Raw genomic sequence first — 16,301 nt, forward strand, 5'->3', positions numbered from 1 at the left:
ATCTATGCACCACAAATCTGGATCAAACTTCCAGAAAACTGTAAAACAGCTGAAACACTGACTTCCTTTAAATCTCAACTAAAAACCCACTTGTTTAGAGTTGTATTTGAAACGTAATCAATTACAAATTTAATGACGGAATTTGACTTGATGTGTTTTGATTGTTGATTCTATGTTGCATTGTGTTTCTGTGTCTGATATGATGTAAAGCACTTTGAAATGCCTTGCTGCTGAAATGTGCTATACAAATAAAATTTGATTGATTGATTGATTGATTGATTGATTGATTGACTGAAATGATGAGACAATGGGCTGGGTGCACTGTTGAGCAATACATTCAAACATTCATTTAGACCAGTGCTCTCAATACAGGCACTGATAAACATAGCCAGGAACAATAACTGCAATCAATTTTGAAATACTTTTTTACTGCTACTTCAGTCACCATAGCAACAACTGCCATAAAATACTGTGATAAAATTTTAAATCAATATCACCCATTTGTATTTGACACATGCAGACGCAATATGCACCTGAAGTGTCATCCAAATGCACCAACAATTAAAAAACGTGACAACTTTGACTAATCATCAGTAATTCTGTCACAATTAAGAATAATGCCAAAAAAAATCTTCGTACTCCATACTTCTTGTGACTGCATTGAAAATGTCAAAAAGGTACATGAAGTAGGGATGCTCTTCTGCTAGACTCGTGACTGTGATGAAGCTATGTATAATCGCATGTGCACTCCATCTATAATTACCACTGTGTGTTTATGTAGGTTTTAGGTTAAAGCCAACGAGGTGTCCACAGTCAGAGTGACCTCATATGACCGTACATGCCTCTATTTCACTCTCTCAGCGGTCAGTTCACCATCAAACAACTGTGATTACTACCTTGCAGGGTGTGTTTAGGTCTCATTGTAGGTTTAACCCTTCAAGCTAAAGATAAAAAAGAAAGATAAATTGATTTCCCAGAAACAGCTACATTCGGGATGCAAAGTGGAGACTCTGATTTCAAAACTTTAGATCAAAGTGGTTTGTTGGCTTTTAGTTTGTACCTTATTATAAAATAAATGCAAGTGGACAAAACCACAGAGAGACCCGTGGCAGGAATTGACATCTACCTGAACACAACAGCAGAATGTTGCCGTGGGTAAGGGCTTGTTAGCTCTACTCACGGCTAATCGTTAGCCATCTCTGCTCCCAGACCCTCATAATATCCAACGACTCCATTCTGCATTTCAATAACACCTTAATTACAATTCAAGCTTACCTCGTCCTCTGAAAGTCCATATATAGGCTCGTAATTCGTTGCCATATAGCCTGCTGTCCGCGGTATACCCACACAAACAAGTCGCTTTGAAAAGCTAGCTGGCTAGCCTTTAACAATAAAGTCCCACTTTCCTCTCTCTGTCGTGCGGTGGTGGTAAAGTCTGCGGCGATATCTAATCCTCGGCACGGATCGGGGGTGGATTCACGGCCGGATAACCTAATCCGCGCCAGGGTGGTTCATCTAAGACACAATGTAGAAATATGAACATTTATATGATGATCTTATGTGTTTTAAATTGATTCCGATCGTTTTTCTGAACTCAAAGCATAAAAGCCTAAATGTTGTGACACTTGACTTCCTTTTGGCAGTTCAGCCAATCACTGCTCGCGCTAAGCTGAGTGCTTTAATAATCAACCAATAAGAATCCCCCAGTGACTCCCTGCCCATCCAATCAAATAAAAAGGGCGTAGCCTGCTTTTTGAAGCCGTTTCGATCCATTTCCTAAAAACATGATATAGCTACAGCCAAAATTTTGTAATTGTAAATAAGTAAGTATATTAATTTAGCATTGTGATGCTAAATTGGAAAGCAAATCACAGACTGGGGGTTCAGAAATCATGCACACAATGTTGTAGGGTTAATAAAGTTAAATTTTACTGAAACTCACTAGACTCACTAAATCTACTAAATAAAGCAGCTACCAAGCATTGCCACGATGTAACTACTTTACCTCCATAACTTCTGGGCGCAAGTCAAATATTATCGGATGGTACATGATTAACACGAACAAGTAAAACCTGAATTGAAGGTGGTATGCGGTAAGAAACACTATTACGATATTTGTGAGTTGGGTTTTTAGTTTGTTCACAAGTTAAAAGTCTGCAGAGAAGTGACTTCATTTGTACAATGTGCATTTTTTTTCTTTGCTTCTGGTACTCATTATTTTCTTTTTGAAGAAAATGAAAACAAACAACAAAGGTGTTGAACACGCATGCAACACTCCTTGCACTATTCATTAACTAATAGAAAAAAATTCTGGTCAGTTCTGGCCTACAGCACACAGACATAATGCCAAGGAAAGCATTCAATAGCAAAGCCTCAGAAAAGTAGTTGCAGCTGTCATTCTGGAAAGTAGATTATGATGCCTTTTCAAAAACATTGAAGTTCATTTTCAAACAGTGGAACAGAATATTAACAAGCAAAAATGCATTTGCGACTTCTGAAATTAGACCATGCAATGATCAAAGAAGGCTAAAAAATAAACCCAAGACTCTACAACTTCAGTTAGGATATTATATATTAATGTTTGTTGTAAGAATTAGAAAATGCTCAACAGTAGGACTTCTTTCAAACAGCTGCTGGGGGAAAAGTTTTTCTCTTTAAAAGAACATCATAGTACAACTTTGCAATGTTGCATCTGAATAAACAGAGGTAAAGGTTGATGTGATGATAAGAAGTTTCTTCTTGGTGGATGTAGTGTGCTATTCGGGTGTAAACAATATTTACATCCTAATAGATTTATTAGTTATTTTACTATATTGTCATCCTCAAATATTTCAAGTCTTCAAGCAATATTTAATGTGGGACGAAGAAAATCAATGTGAGTAGTAAAAGTAGATTTGAAATGATGTTATTATTTATTAGGAGAAAAATAGTCATCCTTGCCAACTTGGTCCTATGTGAAAATAGAACTGATCCATTATTATAATGACCTAATTGTGATTAACCATTTTGGTTCAGTTTAATTTATCACAGACAAACTTGATTATTGCCATATCTAAAAGCTAAAAGGTTTCACAAGCAGTATAGTATGCCCTAATGTAAATTCTGCAATATATCAAAAAGCAATTGCTAATTGCAAATATAAAACCGGGGCCTGACAGAGAGAATATTATTAGGAATCCAGTTGAGCTGCAGATATAATTGATGAGTTGTTTTATGAGGTTTTGGTATATATCCGTCTTTTTGCTCATCTGAAAAAAAACTTCTTGATTGAATAAAAATATTTTTTCCCAGGTTTATGAGTAATTTTGTTCTTAGCTGACAGACAGAAAGCGTACTGGAACTGACAGAAAATTAGTGAGAAGAAAAACTTTGCAAGGAGTTTTCTGTAATGAGCACCGCAAGAATATCTGTCGTCTTAGCTAAAGAAGAAAGTAATTCAAGGTGTTTAGAAGTTTAGCTATTTGGTCTTGAAGTATTTTTTTTATTATTTTGTCTGGTTAGGTTTTTAAAATTTGATATTGGTTTTTATGTCATTCTCATCTCTTCTAACAGAAGAGATTATCTCAGTTTCCATAAATGATAAGAAACACGTCAATGAGACGCGTTGGATGAAATGAGTGAAATAATATTGCTGACTTTGACAATAACAAACAGCAGGTGGCGGCAACACAACATCAATGCGTCGACTCTGCCTTACCTCGCAAAGAAGAAGAGGACGAAGAAGAGCGTTCTACCGGCGGTTAACCAGCAACGCAAAATTATTCACAAATTAAGCTTATTCAAATACTGCATGTTGATGAAAAGGACCGGTTTTTATATTTTAATATGTAATATCCTCATATATAAGAGAACTGCCGTTCTTGGATAAGATGAAGTAATGATGTTTTAAAAGAGGAGCAGTAAACCAAATGCTAATATTAGCCGCGTGTAGGGAAACGTGAGTATTTGTATCTTATCCCTAAGTGTGCCGGTTTCCATGAAGATGAGGTGTCACTATGAAGTATTGGGAGTAAAAAGAGACGCGGGAGATGATGATCTGAAGAAAGCTTATCGGAAATTAGCCTTAAAATGGCACCCAGGTGAGCTGCATGCATTTCATCGTCCAGATGTTAGTGAATTTATGTCTGATGTGGCCCACTCCAATCCTGAAGGACCGGTGTCTTGTATAAATGCTTCCTTGTTTCAACATCTGTAAATCAATACATTGTTCATTAGATCTTGTAGAACTTAACGATATGCTGAGGACGTAATTCAGCAGTTTTAAAGTCCTTTGATGGATTAGAAACACACCTAAAACATGTAGGGCATCTGCTCTGACCACAATGTGATATTAGTTGTTCAATCTCCAAAGGACACCACTAGACATGGTTTTTATGAAATAAAGAAAATGTGTAGTTTCAACTGTATATCCCTGTATTTTCAAACCAAATATCACTCACTACATACAATTGAAACCCACTGAATATGAATAAAAAAGACCCCCCTCCCACCATCTGAAGTTAAATCAACTTTCGTTTCAGGTTAATATTTCTCCTGACGAAATGCAACAATGCAGAGAGAAAGATTATATGACTTATTTAACACTGAAATGTCGTATCCCTGACCAAGAAGCCTTATTTTATCTGTATAGTAAAGAGCAGGAAAATATATTAAATCCCATTGGTTATTGTAATAACTCTTTCTGATTCATATGCATATATAAAGTGTGCCTCATTCATGCTCTACTATATCTGCAGTCATTTTGAAGGACTTTGTCACCTGATACAGAATTTAGTGAGATAAGAAATCTCTCAGAGAGTGTTGAAAAAGCTTACAAAATAATTTCTATGACTTTGGACCTTCTGTGAACCTAATTAAGAGACATCTATAAATGAAGAAACTGGAAGACCTTGAATCGGTCGACCTATAAAAATAACGTTCAGTGCATCTATAACTCATTCAGAAGGAAACCAAAAATTGGATTGAAATGAGGCATGACCTTAAGCTGGCCAATAAAGCTTGAAAACCCTCCAGTATGGCTGAATTAAAAGAAATATCCACACAAAGTGGGCCTAAATATTAAACGATGTAAGAAAATTTTAACCACAAATGCTTGATGGCTGTTTTCTCTGCCAAAAGAAGCAAAAGTAGATCCTGTGTTCAGAGAGCAATTAGTTTTTCACATATGGAAAGCAGCATGGATTGAAATACTTCATCTAAATATCCCTTTGTGTGTGTTTCCTCTGAAATTTGCAGATAAAAACTTGGAGAGCGCCGAGGAGGCCGCAGAGCAGTTCAAGCTCATTCAAGCAGCTTATGATGTCCTCTGCGATCCGCAGGAGCGAGCCTGGTGAATTCAGCCTTCCTCCTGGTTATACGAACGTTAGCCGCAGCAGCTCTTTGACCCTTACTGACGACCTTTTCTCCTCCCGTGGACCAGGTATGACAATCACAGAGAAGCTCTGCTGAAAGGAGGCCTAAGTGGCGAATATGAAGACGACAGCATTGACCTCCTGCAGTATTTCACAGTCACATGCTACTCAGGATACGGAGATGATGAGAAGGTTTGAACTTTTGCATCTGTGGCTGCAGGGAAAATGATTATGTGTATGAAGTTAGGTAGGAACTTTTTGCTTACAATGTTTAAATGTTCTTCATTATTCTTTGTATAGAATATTGAACAATTTCATTATTCTTCTCTCAGAAGAATAATGAATGATTGTGTGTATACAGTTAAATAAGAACTCTTTGCTAACAATGTTTAAATGTCCTTCATCATTCATTGCCAAGAATAATGGACAAGTCAATAAGTTAACTCAACTGATTTTTGTGTGACTTAACCCACTACAGTGATAGTAATAATAATTTGTTGTCACAAGAGACTGAACTAATAGAGGTGGCAGGCGAACCGAAATTACACAACACAAAAATCTATTTATCATTGATGAATGAGGTGCACAAAAATGTGAATGGAGACAGTTATCCGATTATTAGCAAATGTTATTGACTGCATTTATATCATTCAGAGCAGACATTTTTCCCTCTGAATACTAGATTCTTGGTATGTTCCATTGCTTTTTGTTCACAAAACACTCAAACTATAATTAGTCAACAGATTCTGGTAAATGGAGAGTCAGAGATTCTTTAAACATTTTATTCCATCAATCCAAACAAGATCTCAGCCTTGAAACACCTACATTTGTTTTTGCCCTTCTGTTTTATTTGTCAAAGGGACTTCTTTTTATCCTCTCTTTTTAAAGTTGGCAAAAACGTTGCAGAAAAAAAACGTCACAGAATTTAAAGTTTGTGTGGGTTTTAGATAGGACAGAAAGACTACAATCATTCCTTTTACTTTATGAACACAATGTTCAAGATATTGCATTTCCTTCTATAAATTGGTTTCCTTCTATAAACATGCCAATGCATTCTATATATTGACCAGCAGAGAGCACCTTCTTCCATTAATCCCATCTGCTTGTTTGGTTGTGGACTAATAATCTCAGTTGTCAGCCTGGACAGGATGGCTGTCCATCAGTGGTTAAAAACAGAGACACATAACGAAAAATCCAGCTAATATTTTCACCAGCAGTTTTCATAAAGAAATCCAGAGGAAAAGATACAAACGTTTTTGTTACAGTCTGATTTACTTTGGTTTTTCTTAATGATTTTTGAAAATGGTTTGTAATTTACAGAACTGGTTTGAGCACACGGTTTTGATTTAAGATGAGATTTACTTTTATATGAAGACTAATTTTAATTTGCCTCAACTGTAAAGACCCAGATTCACATCTCCATTTCACAAACCTTTTGCAGGTACTTTTCTGTGGTTCTATCTCAGTTTCCATTGCATCTACCACAATAAAAATTGATATATAGAAATTTATCCCACATAATACCTATAGTGGTGAAATAATATTTTTGAGATTATCCTGCGTAGCTTTGTAGAGTGAATGTGCACTGCTTTTCTGATTGGTTGTGAGTGCATTATTTGTGCACTCTGTTTGTGCTTGAAGTTGGATTATTAATATTTTTTCTGTTGAAATATGATAACTCCTAAACTTTCAACTCTGAAAAGTCTCTAACTAGTCCTTGGTTGAGTTTCCGTTATTTATTCCACGCAATAAAATTATTTTCCGGGTCTTGCGTAGTTGAATGTGTATTGTGAAGAGATTAAAAAATTTAAAGAAACTAAGCGTATGTTTTGGATTCAGGGCCTTGAGATGAATTGAGTAAATTATTGTTTTTGATACACGTTGTTTCCTAGCTCAAGGAGAATTTAATTTTGTTTCAAACTGTGAGCAATGTTGTAAAAAGTTACTGCTCTAGAAGATTAGGTGGTTATTCCAGGCACGGCGTCTCCTTATGTCTTTTCTAGGGTGAAAATTGGCATATTTGAAAGTACCTTTAAAAACTGGTACGTTCACCTTTGCATCGAGTTCAGAGTAAATGACTAAACTGAAGTCGTTAAGGGAAACGAAAACAAATATGGATTTCTTACTGAAAATCCTAACTTGTTATATATAAAAAAAATTGTTCTTTCTCCTCACATGCTCTGTATCACGTCCTGCAAACGTAATAGGAGGAAAGACTTTGTCATTTCCATACAGAGGTCCTGCAGTGGAAATTCAGGCAGCTAACAGTCCTGGGGAGATTGAGTGATCAGGGTAGTTAAGTTTTCAAGAATAAACGGTCAGTGTTGCATGTCTGACTACATTATATTGGATACATTAATGTTTTATTTTGAAGATTTTTCTAAATGCCACCTAAAAGAAGGCAAAGATAGAGTATTGATAAAACTTTTGAGTTTTTGTGTAACATTGGCTTCTTTAATGCTCCACTTCTTACAACACTGACCTGCTGTGACAATGATGCTATTTTAGCAACTGGAAAAGTGGATTTGCATCTGCAACAGAGGTTTCCGTGACAGAAGCAACATATGTTAATCCCCCTGTGTGCTCGCCCAGTTTCATCAGCATCATCCCATGTTTAGGCTGGCATTGCCATTAAACTGTGGGAAAGGAAATTCCTGGTGCCTCTCAGAACCCTGATTTTCTAATTCACTGTTCCTTTGGTGTTTTTCTCTCCCCAGGGCTTTTACACGGTTTACAGGAATCTTTTTGAGTCCATTGTTAAGGAGGAGATGGAGCACAGCAGGATGGACGACGAGGAAGAGGAAGAAGGGTTTCCTCTCTTTGGAGATTCTCAGAGCGATTATGATACAGTAAGCTCCAAACGTCAGTCCCCCAGGTTTTCCACAAGGTTCAGCCCTTAAGGGCTCTCAGCAGATTTAGGCTGCGTAATTCAGCACTTGCCCAATTTCACAGCTTTTAAAACTCACATTGTCTGGCCTTTTACAGTGCAGATTCACTGTGATGTAATTAGAGCTGGAAGTATATGAATGTCATGATTATTATGTTTAGACTAATGACTGTTATCAGCATTGCAGTGGTTTCATTAAAATGTCTTGAAATGAATGAGAATCCCGCAGTGAGGGGTATTTAGTGATGTGGAGAAATGTTGACCCTTGTTTTTAGGCTTTTAAAGCATCACTGGCCTGTTAAAGCTCAATCAAATCTAAGCGCAAACTTTCACTTGGCCATTCCAGTTTTTTTAAATAACTCATTTAGAGATGACGTTGAATCATTGTGCATTTCAAACAAAATGATAATGCAAAGAAGCTTTTTTTTTTTTTTTTTTTAATTAATAAATGCTTAAGTTATTGTTTTAAATATTCACACTCATGTGCCTCATGTCTTCTTGGGTATGTTTCTGTTAGCTATTTTAGGATGTTTTCTCTTTTTGTGTTGAGTTATGCCAGTTTGATCAGTTCACTGGTCTCTTTTGATTGGCTTCTGCTTTGATATGCTGTACCAATCATGCCAACTTGACCTTCCCCAGGGTGATTGGTGGGAATCAGACTCACTTCAGCTCTATTCTAAGTATCATAGCATCAACATTTCTTTTGGCTACTACGCTTACATGACGTAAATTGACAAAAAAAAATGCACGAAAAGATGTTTTCACTTTGTCATAATGAGCTATTTCGGGCATATTTTGTTAAACTGAGTTCAGTTTTTCAAAATGTTTCTCATTCAATAAAATGTAAAAAAAAAAGCTAAGAGGTGTGAATACTTTGACAACACGTTAGCTATCATGAAGTCTGGGTTTTTGCAAGTTACACAGACGTAAAAACGCTCATGTTTTTGACCAGGGAAACACGTGAAATGTGTTATGAACCAGTTGCGCTCTGAAACTATAAAAAAATTGACAAAGTAGTTTGGATCGATTTCACCCGACATTCAAATTTGAAACGATGGAAGCCAGTTTGTGTTACTAACAGCCTCCTTTTCCATATTACAGGTAGTTCATGTGTTTTACGCCTACTGGCAGAGCTTCTGCACTCGCAAAAACTTTGCTTGGAAGGAGGAATACGACACGAGGCAGGCGTCCAACCGCTGGGAGAAAAGGGCCATGGAGAAGGAGAACAAGAAGACTAGGGAAAAGGCTCGAAAGGAGCGCAATGAGCTGGTGCGGCAACTGGTGGCCTTCGTCCGTAAGAGGGACCGGCGCGTCCAGGCCCACAGGAAGCTGGTGGAGGAGCAGAACGCCGAGAAGATCAAGAAGACGGCGGAGCTGAGGCGACAGCAGAAGCTCAAACAAGCCAAGTAGGCTGAGATGAAAGTGTTGGGACGAATGCAACTGCAGTTCTTGTTCTGTCCCTGCTTCACTGTGTTGTGTGTTTATATCTTAGGATGGCAGAGGAGTACAAGGAGCCGAGCTGGGCTGCAATGTCTGAGCTGGAGAAGGAGCTGCAGCAGATTGAAGCTCAGTACGGAGAGGAGTTTGGAGACACATCAGAGAGTGAGGAAGAGGAGATGGATGTGGACACATTTCAGAAAAACAGTGAAAGAGATGGAGGTAAAGAAACTATAGACTTGTGTTTTGCCTTTCAAATATGTAAACTTGTCAAAAATATATTATAAGACAGGGTTAATATATGAGAGTAGTGGAGAGTGTCTTTATTTTCTAGACACAAATAGAACCGTTACATATCAGTCTCTGAGCATTTCTTTTAAAAGAACTTGATTATTAATGGCATGTCAGTAGATTATCATATTTCATAGATCAACTGACTGATCAGAAACAGGAATCAGATCTATGATCAACGGAAAGACAATTAAACGTAGATGAAAACAATGTACAAAATAAATTATCTGAGTGATATTAGCACTTTGTTACACATCACAAATGGTTGTGTACAAAGTGGTTGGTTTACATGGAAGTGGGTTGGATGAAAGTGCAGCTACTAATAAATGAACAGAAAAGCCCCCTGACTGTGATTACATTATGATGACAGCTACAAATGAACTTTATGTTCACTCCTAAACACAATTTTCAAATTGTTGAAACCTTTGCTGTATTAGTGTTTACCTAGAGAACATAATAACGTACTTTATGGTTCAAATAAAAACTAAAAATGATGAAACAGCCAATTTATGGCTGCTTCCTCTGCTAAGGAAAACGAAAAGGCTTGAATGAATCCTAATAGGTAATATCACAATGGGGATTTTCAGGCAGATATTTGTACAATATATCTTTATCAGCAGGAGGAATTTAATCTGGAGGAAATAATGTGTTGCTAATAAACCCAGTGCTTCCAGTAAAATCTGTCTTGATATATCTTCCGCTCTTATTAAGAGCATTTAAAATGCATTTAATAATTTGTTGTTTGCATTTGTGACATGTATGTGAAGGTCATGTATAAATGGGTCAAGATGCAATAAAGGGTTCATGTATGGTGTTTTGTGCCTAACAGATGCTGAGCAGACGAACGACGATGACCCAACCATCGACTGTTATGATGACCTGTACTGCCCGGCTTGTGACAAGTCTTTCAAATCGGATAAAGCGTAAGTTTCCACACAAACGTGCCACCCTCTCCTGTCCAGGTTTTAATTTCAGTGACTTTTAGTCATCACACGGATCGGCATTTCAAGGGTTAATAAATAGTAATTTGGAGATTTCTGAATTATCATATAGCTTCAAAAAACTTCCATTTAGCAATCTTGATCTACTTAATTATCTGTCACACATGATTCTGAAAAATGTGAAACAGCATGTTATGTGTGGACTTGTGCAAGGCGCTGTGAATAAACAGCTCTCTATCTTTGTGCTTCTTGCTGTTGGTGTGAAGCTGTTCATGTTGCATGTAGTTGAATTGCAGCATTATCTCTGCTTCTTGGACTTACTGGTCTCATTAAAAAGAAATGAAATACAGAAATCAATAAACAGATTTACTAAATTGTTAGATTTTTGTTTATCTACAATTTGGATTCATATTCTTTTCTTAGTCACATTCCCAAATATTGATTTCGCTCATTTTTTGTTCTGCTCTGCAGCATGAAAAACCATGAAAAGTCCAAAAAGCACCGAGAGATGGTGGTGTTGCTACGGCAACAGTTAGAGGAAGAAGACGATTCGTTCTGCTTGGACGGAAAGGAGGATGGAGAGAAAGAAAATGACCTGCAGGATGAGGAGGACGAAGAAGAGGAACAGCCAAGGCAAAAGTAAATCTATACATAAACAAGTCAACAGAACAAATAAAATCAGCAGGTGGTCATGGTTGTTTGTGCATGGTGATTCACAGTAAATATTAACTTTTATTTATTTCACTGAAGTCTTTCTCCACATCCTCAGGCTGTCAAAAAAGCAAAAGAGGAAAAAGAAACAGCAGAAAGTGGTACAGGTGGGACACTTTATGTCTATTTCTGAGTACATTCTAAGTGTCAAGGTTAAGAAGAAAAGTTGCTCATCAGGCTTACTGCATCCTGCTGATGCTCTCTTTGTGCACAGCAAACTACCACTGAGGGTAAAGAGGAGGAGGAGACGATACCCACACAGACCACCTGTGAGGAAGAAGTCCCTGAAAGGTCAGAAAATCCTGTACAACCTGAAAAGCAGGAGGACCTTCCCTCTGCAGAAGTCAAAAGGTCAGTTAACTTTTTTTTTTTTTTTCTTTAATCCCTGTCTGTTTTCTGATCCAGCTGTTACCTGAAATTTCTAGAATAGCTACCTTACTCATGAGCCGCTATCCATTGTTAAGGTCAAGTAAGAGTAATTTTGGGCTACATTTCTCTTTCTGTGTGGACACAGAGAAAGAGCAACAGTGCCCAGTTATATTCCTTTAGGATGTTATTTAGTTTGTGATGTCATCTTTTAGGCTCTGTACAGCTCAGCAGGTAGGATGTGTGACAGAAGAACTGTAATCCCAGAAAATTAAGATAACGAGAATTTCCTGTCATTTGTTAAAGATTTGAGAGAAGTAAATCAGCTTCTCAGATTTCCTGTTTTTAAGCCAACAAGAAGAATAAAATAAAAACTGAATAACAACATTGAACATACAGTAAATGAAAATTATGCAATAATTTTGACACTCTTTTACATGTAGTTTCATGTAAAATAAGCTTTAAACTTTAGGGACCTTCAGGTTAGGTCACTAAGATTTGCTTTAACAACTTTGAGATCATACCGCAAAACAATAATTTCAGATGAACATAAAAATATGGAAAAGGTATTCTAAACAGCATAAGTCTGAAATTTCAGCAAAAATTCTAATTTTAGGGTTTCTCTGGCTACAAAGCCTCAAAAATACTGATGCTGAACATGGTTCTATGAGCTGTTGTAACAGTGTGTTTTAAATTATTCATACGCAACTTTTCAGTTTTGGCCTTAATTATCATTCAATAGCAAAGAGTACATTCATGATCCAGAAAGGCAAAACCCTAAAACTTAAAGAGCCTGAACAGATTTAGGTTTTATTAATCTGAGCAGATCAATATTAACATCTTGCAGCAGCCCAGCCAGACTGTTCTGACTTTATTCTGATGATTAACATGCGGAAAGAGCTAAAGATTAGGGTGATGGCAAGGAGATCTTCTTAGACTTATCAAAATGTATGTACATGCAAGAAGCAGTTTTAGTTGGCTTTTCTTTTGTATAATATAAAAAAAATATTTTATCAATTATTTAAGGACACCTGACAAAGTCATTGGTTAATGGAAAATAGCTGGAAATGTAAATTTAGATTTAGATTTCCAATCATTTTAGATTTATCTAAAACCTCTTAGTTTGACAAAATGCAGCTGATTTTTTTCACAGCAGATTATTTACCATCTATGTTTTCTTGAGTGTCTCACTTTGACTAACACTACAGTTGGTGAATGATAGTGAAAATTTCAGTGCAGTACAAGATTCTTTGTAAAAAGAAAAAAAGATGAGTAACTGCAATTTGTCAACGAGATTTGTTGAAATTTAGTCTTAAGAGTTTCCTGATGCTGTGAAAAAAAAACTTTTGCGCACGTGAGCAATGTCAGTACATCATACAGTTGCATTTTTTTAATTTTAGAAAGAAAAAAAAAAGCAGAGGTGTAATATTCACACATTATTTTATCAAAGCAAAAACGTCTGGACGCAGAATATCAGATGCTGAATGAGGCCCAGAAACGTCTGCTTGCTTATCATAATATTGTGGGTAGTTTCCTTCGACTTATTATCTAACACATGCCTGCAGTATACAATTAGATCTTTATCTCTCACGCAAATGTTCTCTCAGCAGCTCTGAAAAAACGAAAGGAAAAAAGGGAGGTGGGAAAGACAAGGCAAAAAACACCAAATCACACACTGAACAGTTTCCTGAGGTACGTACAAAAAGACAAAGTTCTCATATAGTTTAGCCTTTTATAGTAACTTCGTATTCACTTGAGATGTTTCTGAGGCCCCTTTTTTTTAAATCTTTCTTTCTGGGCCTAAATTGAAGTTCCTCTGTGGCTGTTGCAACAATTTAAATGTGATTTTCCTGTTTGCAATTCCAGAAGGAAGTAAATCTCCGCTGCGTTACCTGCAACGACGAGTTCCCCACAAGAAACAAGTTGTTTGACCATCTGAAGACCAGCGGCCATGCTATTGCTATTTCTACAAACGCTACTCACAGTTCCACGGGCAAGAGCAGGAAAGAAAAGCGGAAAAACAGATAAAACATTCTCACTGTGACTGATAAGACTTTGACCCCAAAGAAACTCATTTGGAGATGTTTTTGCAATCTGTGTGAGATAAGTCAAATACGGACCCTAACCTTCTGTCTATAAGCTCAATAGGTGACAGTGAAACAAGATGTAGTTTTAAAATAAAATTTTTAAAGCATACTTTGTCCGACAAGGTTGCAGATCCATTGTCAGTGCATGTGTGTGCGGATTGAATTAAGGAAAGGTTGGTGTATTAAGACACAAGCTGAATTGAATTAGAAAAACTGAAACAGGAAAACATCTATTTTTCTTGTCAGGTGCTGATTGAGTTCACTTGTGCTAATTGGTCAGCTTCAGTAAAAGAATAAAAGCTCATTTTATAAATAGCATGAAAAAAAACTTAAGAAATGATTTTGTAATCACATGGGATATTTGAAAAGATTTACATAAAACAATGACTGACTCTGCTTCCAGGAATGAGTGTGTGCGTGAATGGGTACATGAATGCATGCAGTGTGAAGCACTTTAGGGTCCTCCTGACGTGATAAACCCTTTATAATTACAGACCATTTGTAATTTTTACCTGACCTCTGTTTTGCCTCCTGACCATCATCTTTTCTTGCTCCCTGCCTGCCGTGATCGTAATCTGCCCATGCGTTCAGCCCCTTATTCATGTGTCTGGGTTATGACTGCAGCCTTACAGCACATCCCAATCTGAAAACTGACTCCCATATGTGTATTCAGCATCCTTGAGTCAGTACTTTGTTGAACCATTTTTCATTTCAATACGTTCATCCGCAATAACTCACCATTCCCGGTCAAAAACAACCTTCCAGAGCCAGGAGGAAGGTATTGTCGTCAACTTCATATACATGAAACACATGTATGGCAGCATCACTTCTGTTAGTCTGCCCCAGGATACTAAATACAATAAATAAATAAAAGCTGCTTGTTCCACGTAAGAGGATCACAATAGAGAAGCCCTCACCAAGCTCGGCAAGGCTACAAAACACGGAAAGCAACAATTAATCAAAAAAGTAGAATAAATATCAAATTAAAAATGAGTTGGCAGAAGACCGTGGATAGTTTTAGAGAGGATTGTATCAATGGCGGCATTTGCATGGCCAAGGTTGACCCCTTTAGCATAACCCACGTTTCAAAAGCTTTCAGAATTCGTCAGAGAAAGACAATGAGCGAGGACATACAAACTACTACGTACTATTTGAAAGGTTTCTTAGAATTACCTAGAGGTAGATATTCATAACGCAAATGTTGGGCCGTTGGTTCAAACTCCCACTCCATCCGTCTCAGTTGTGTCTTTGGGCACACTCCATCCGCCTTACTAACGGTGGTGGTCAAAGGCCCTGGTGTTGCTGATTGTATGGCGGCATCGCTTCTGTCAGTCTGCCCCAGTTTAGCTCTGGCTATGGTGCAGCTCACCACCATGAATGAATGAATGGGTTTATGAATGTGGTGTAAAACGCTTTGTAGTCCTCCGGATTAGATATAGCTCCAGACAAATGCACAACAAAGTTTCATCCACATCTGTAAATAACAATGTCTTTACCCTTTATAAAACATAATTTACACATATCTTGAGACCAAGTTCATAGACCCAGTAGCCTTGTTGCACCCCATTTATAGGCATTACTAAAATCCTACCGAAATAACCTGCCCACTGCTTCCTCAGAGACTGATCTGTCTTTGAACTGAGCACTAAAGTTATGGCGCGTTTGTTAGAGTATATAAAATGTTTGTGTGACAAAAAAACCAGAGCATATAGGACAGCAAAGAGCTTATGTTAACAAGAAGAAGCTCTCATGACTTTCCATAAAGTTTAAACTTTGCCATTTAACTAATTAAAATTTTAGCTTTACCTTTTATAGTTAAAAGGTTAGCTTTGAAGGATTGCCTCTGTCCAAGGTACTTGCCAAGGAGGGATAGCTTTTGAATTTTCAGTTAAAAATATTCAAATTATTGTTACACGTGTGTATTGATTTTGGCCTTTAAAGTAAAAGGACATGTAGTTGGACAGGGTTGAGTCCACATTGGTTTACAAGAATTCGTTTCCTGAAAAAAATCATTCAAAAGAGCAAAAAGAATAGAAAAAAAGCAATTTCTGTGAACTTGAAATGTTTTTGACATAGCCAACAGGGGCCAGGCAGTGATACTCTGTTGCGCATGTGAGGAATAAAACCTTTAAAGTGGGTTCACACTCTTTTAATAAGCATTCCTTGTAAATGGTTTTATCATTCTGGGCTGTGTTTCTTTGCCTTTCGTCTTCTTTTTATCTTGATTCAA

General features: G+C 37.1%; 2 protein-coding genes across 8 annotated transcripts in view; one reads left to right on the top strand and one right to left on the bottom strand.

Moving 5' to 3' along the window:
• The window catches only part of nedd4l (NEDD4 like E3 ubiquitin protein ligase), a 44,757-nt gene extending 43,129 nt beyond the window's left edge, over positions 1-1,628 (bottom strand). For all 6 annotated transcript variants that reach the window (XM_044096466.1, XM_044096465.1, XM_044096464.1 and 3 more), the window contains exon 1: positions 1,276-1,628. In XM_044096466.1, the coding sequence (XP_043952401.1) occupies positions 1,276-1,320 (45 nt within the window). In that variant the 5' untranslated portion in view covers positions 1,321-1,628. The remainder of the gene's footprint in view (positions 1-1,275) is intronic.
• Positions 1,629-3,650: 2,022 nt separating this feature from the next.
• On the top strand, positions 3,651-14,180 carry dnajc21 (DnaJ heat shock protein family (Hsp40) member C21). Of its 2 annotated transcripts, none has more exons than XM_044096469.1 (12): positions 3,651-4,079; positions 5,236-5,329; positions 5,420-5,543; positions 8,069-8,200; positions 9,340-9,644; positions 9,731-9,897; positions 10,796-10,889; positions 11,379-11,546; positions 11,677-11,725; positions 11,833-11,969; positions 13,595-13,676; positions 13,851-14,180. In XM_044096469.1, exons 1-12 carry the CDS (start codon positions 3,977-3,979, stop codon positions 14,010-14,012), a joined length of 1,617 nt encoding a protein of 538 aa, XP_043952404.1. In that variant the 5' UTR covers positions 3,651-3,976; the 3' UTR covers positions 14,013-14,180. The 2 variants fall into 2 exon arrangements, with proteins under 2 accessions (XP_043952404.1, XP_043952403.1); XM_044096468.1 differs by having other exon boundaries at positions 3,678-4,079; positions 13,592-13,676.
• The last annotated feature ends 2,121 nt before the right edge of the window (positions 14,181-16,301 follow it).

Source organism: Gambusia affinis, linkage group LG17, assembly GCF_019740435.1.
Source record: "Gambusia affinis linkage group LG17, SWU_Gaff_1.0, whole genome shotgun sequence".
NCBI lineage: Eukaryota > Metazoa > Chordata > Actinopteri > Cyprinodontiformes > Poeciliidae > Gambusia > Gambusia affinis.

Excerpts from the sequence above, each read along its gene's own strand:
- dnajc21 (XM_044096468.1), top strand. The coding sequence starts at position 3,977 with ATGAAGATGAGGTGTCACTATGAAGTATTGGGAGTAAAAAGAGACGCG. Across the intron at positions 9,645-9,730 it reads CAGAAGCTCAAACAAGCCAA|GATGGCAGAGGAGTACAAGG; the intron begins GTAGGCTGAGAT and ends TTTATATCTTAG. Across the intron at positions 9,898-10,795 it reads AAACAGTGAAAGAGATGGAG|ATGCTGAGCAGACGAACGAC; the intron begins GTAAAGAAACTA and ends TGTGCCTAACAG.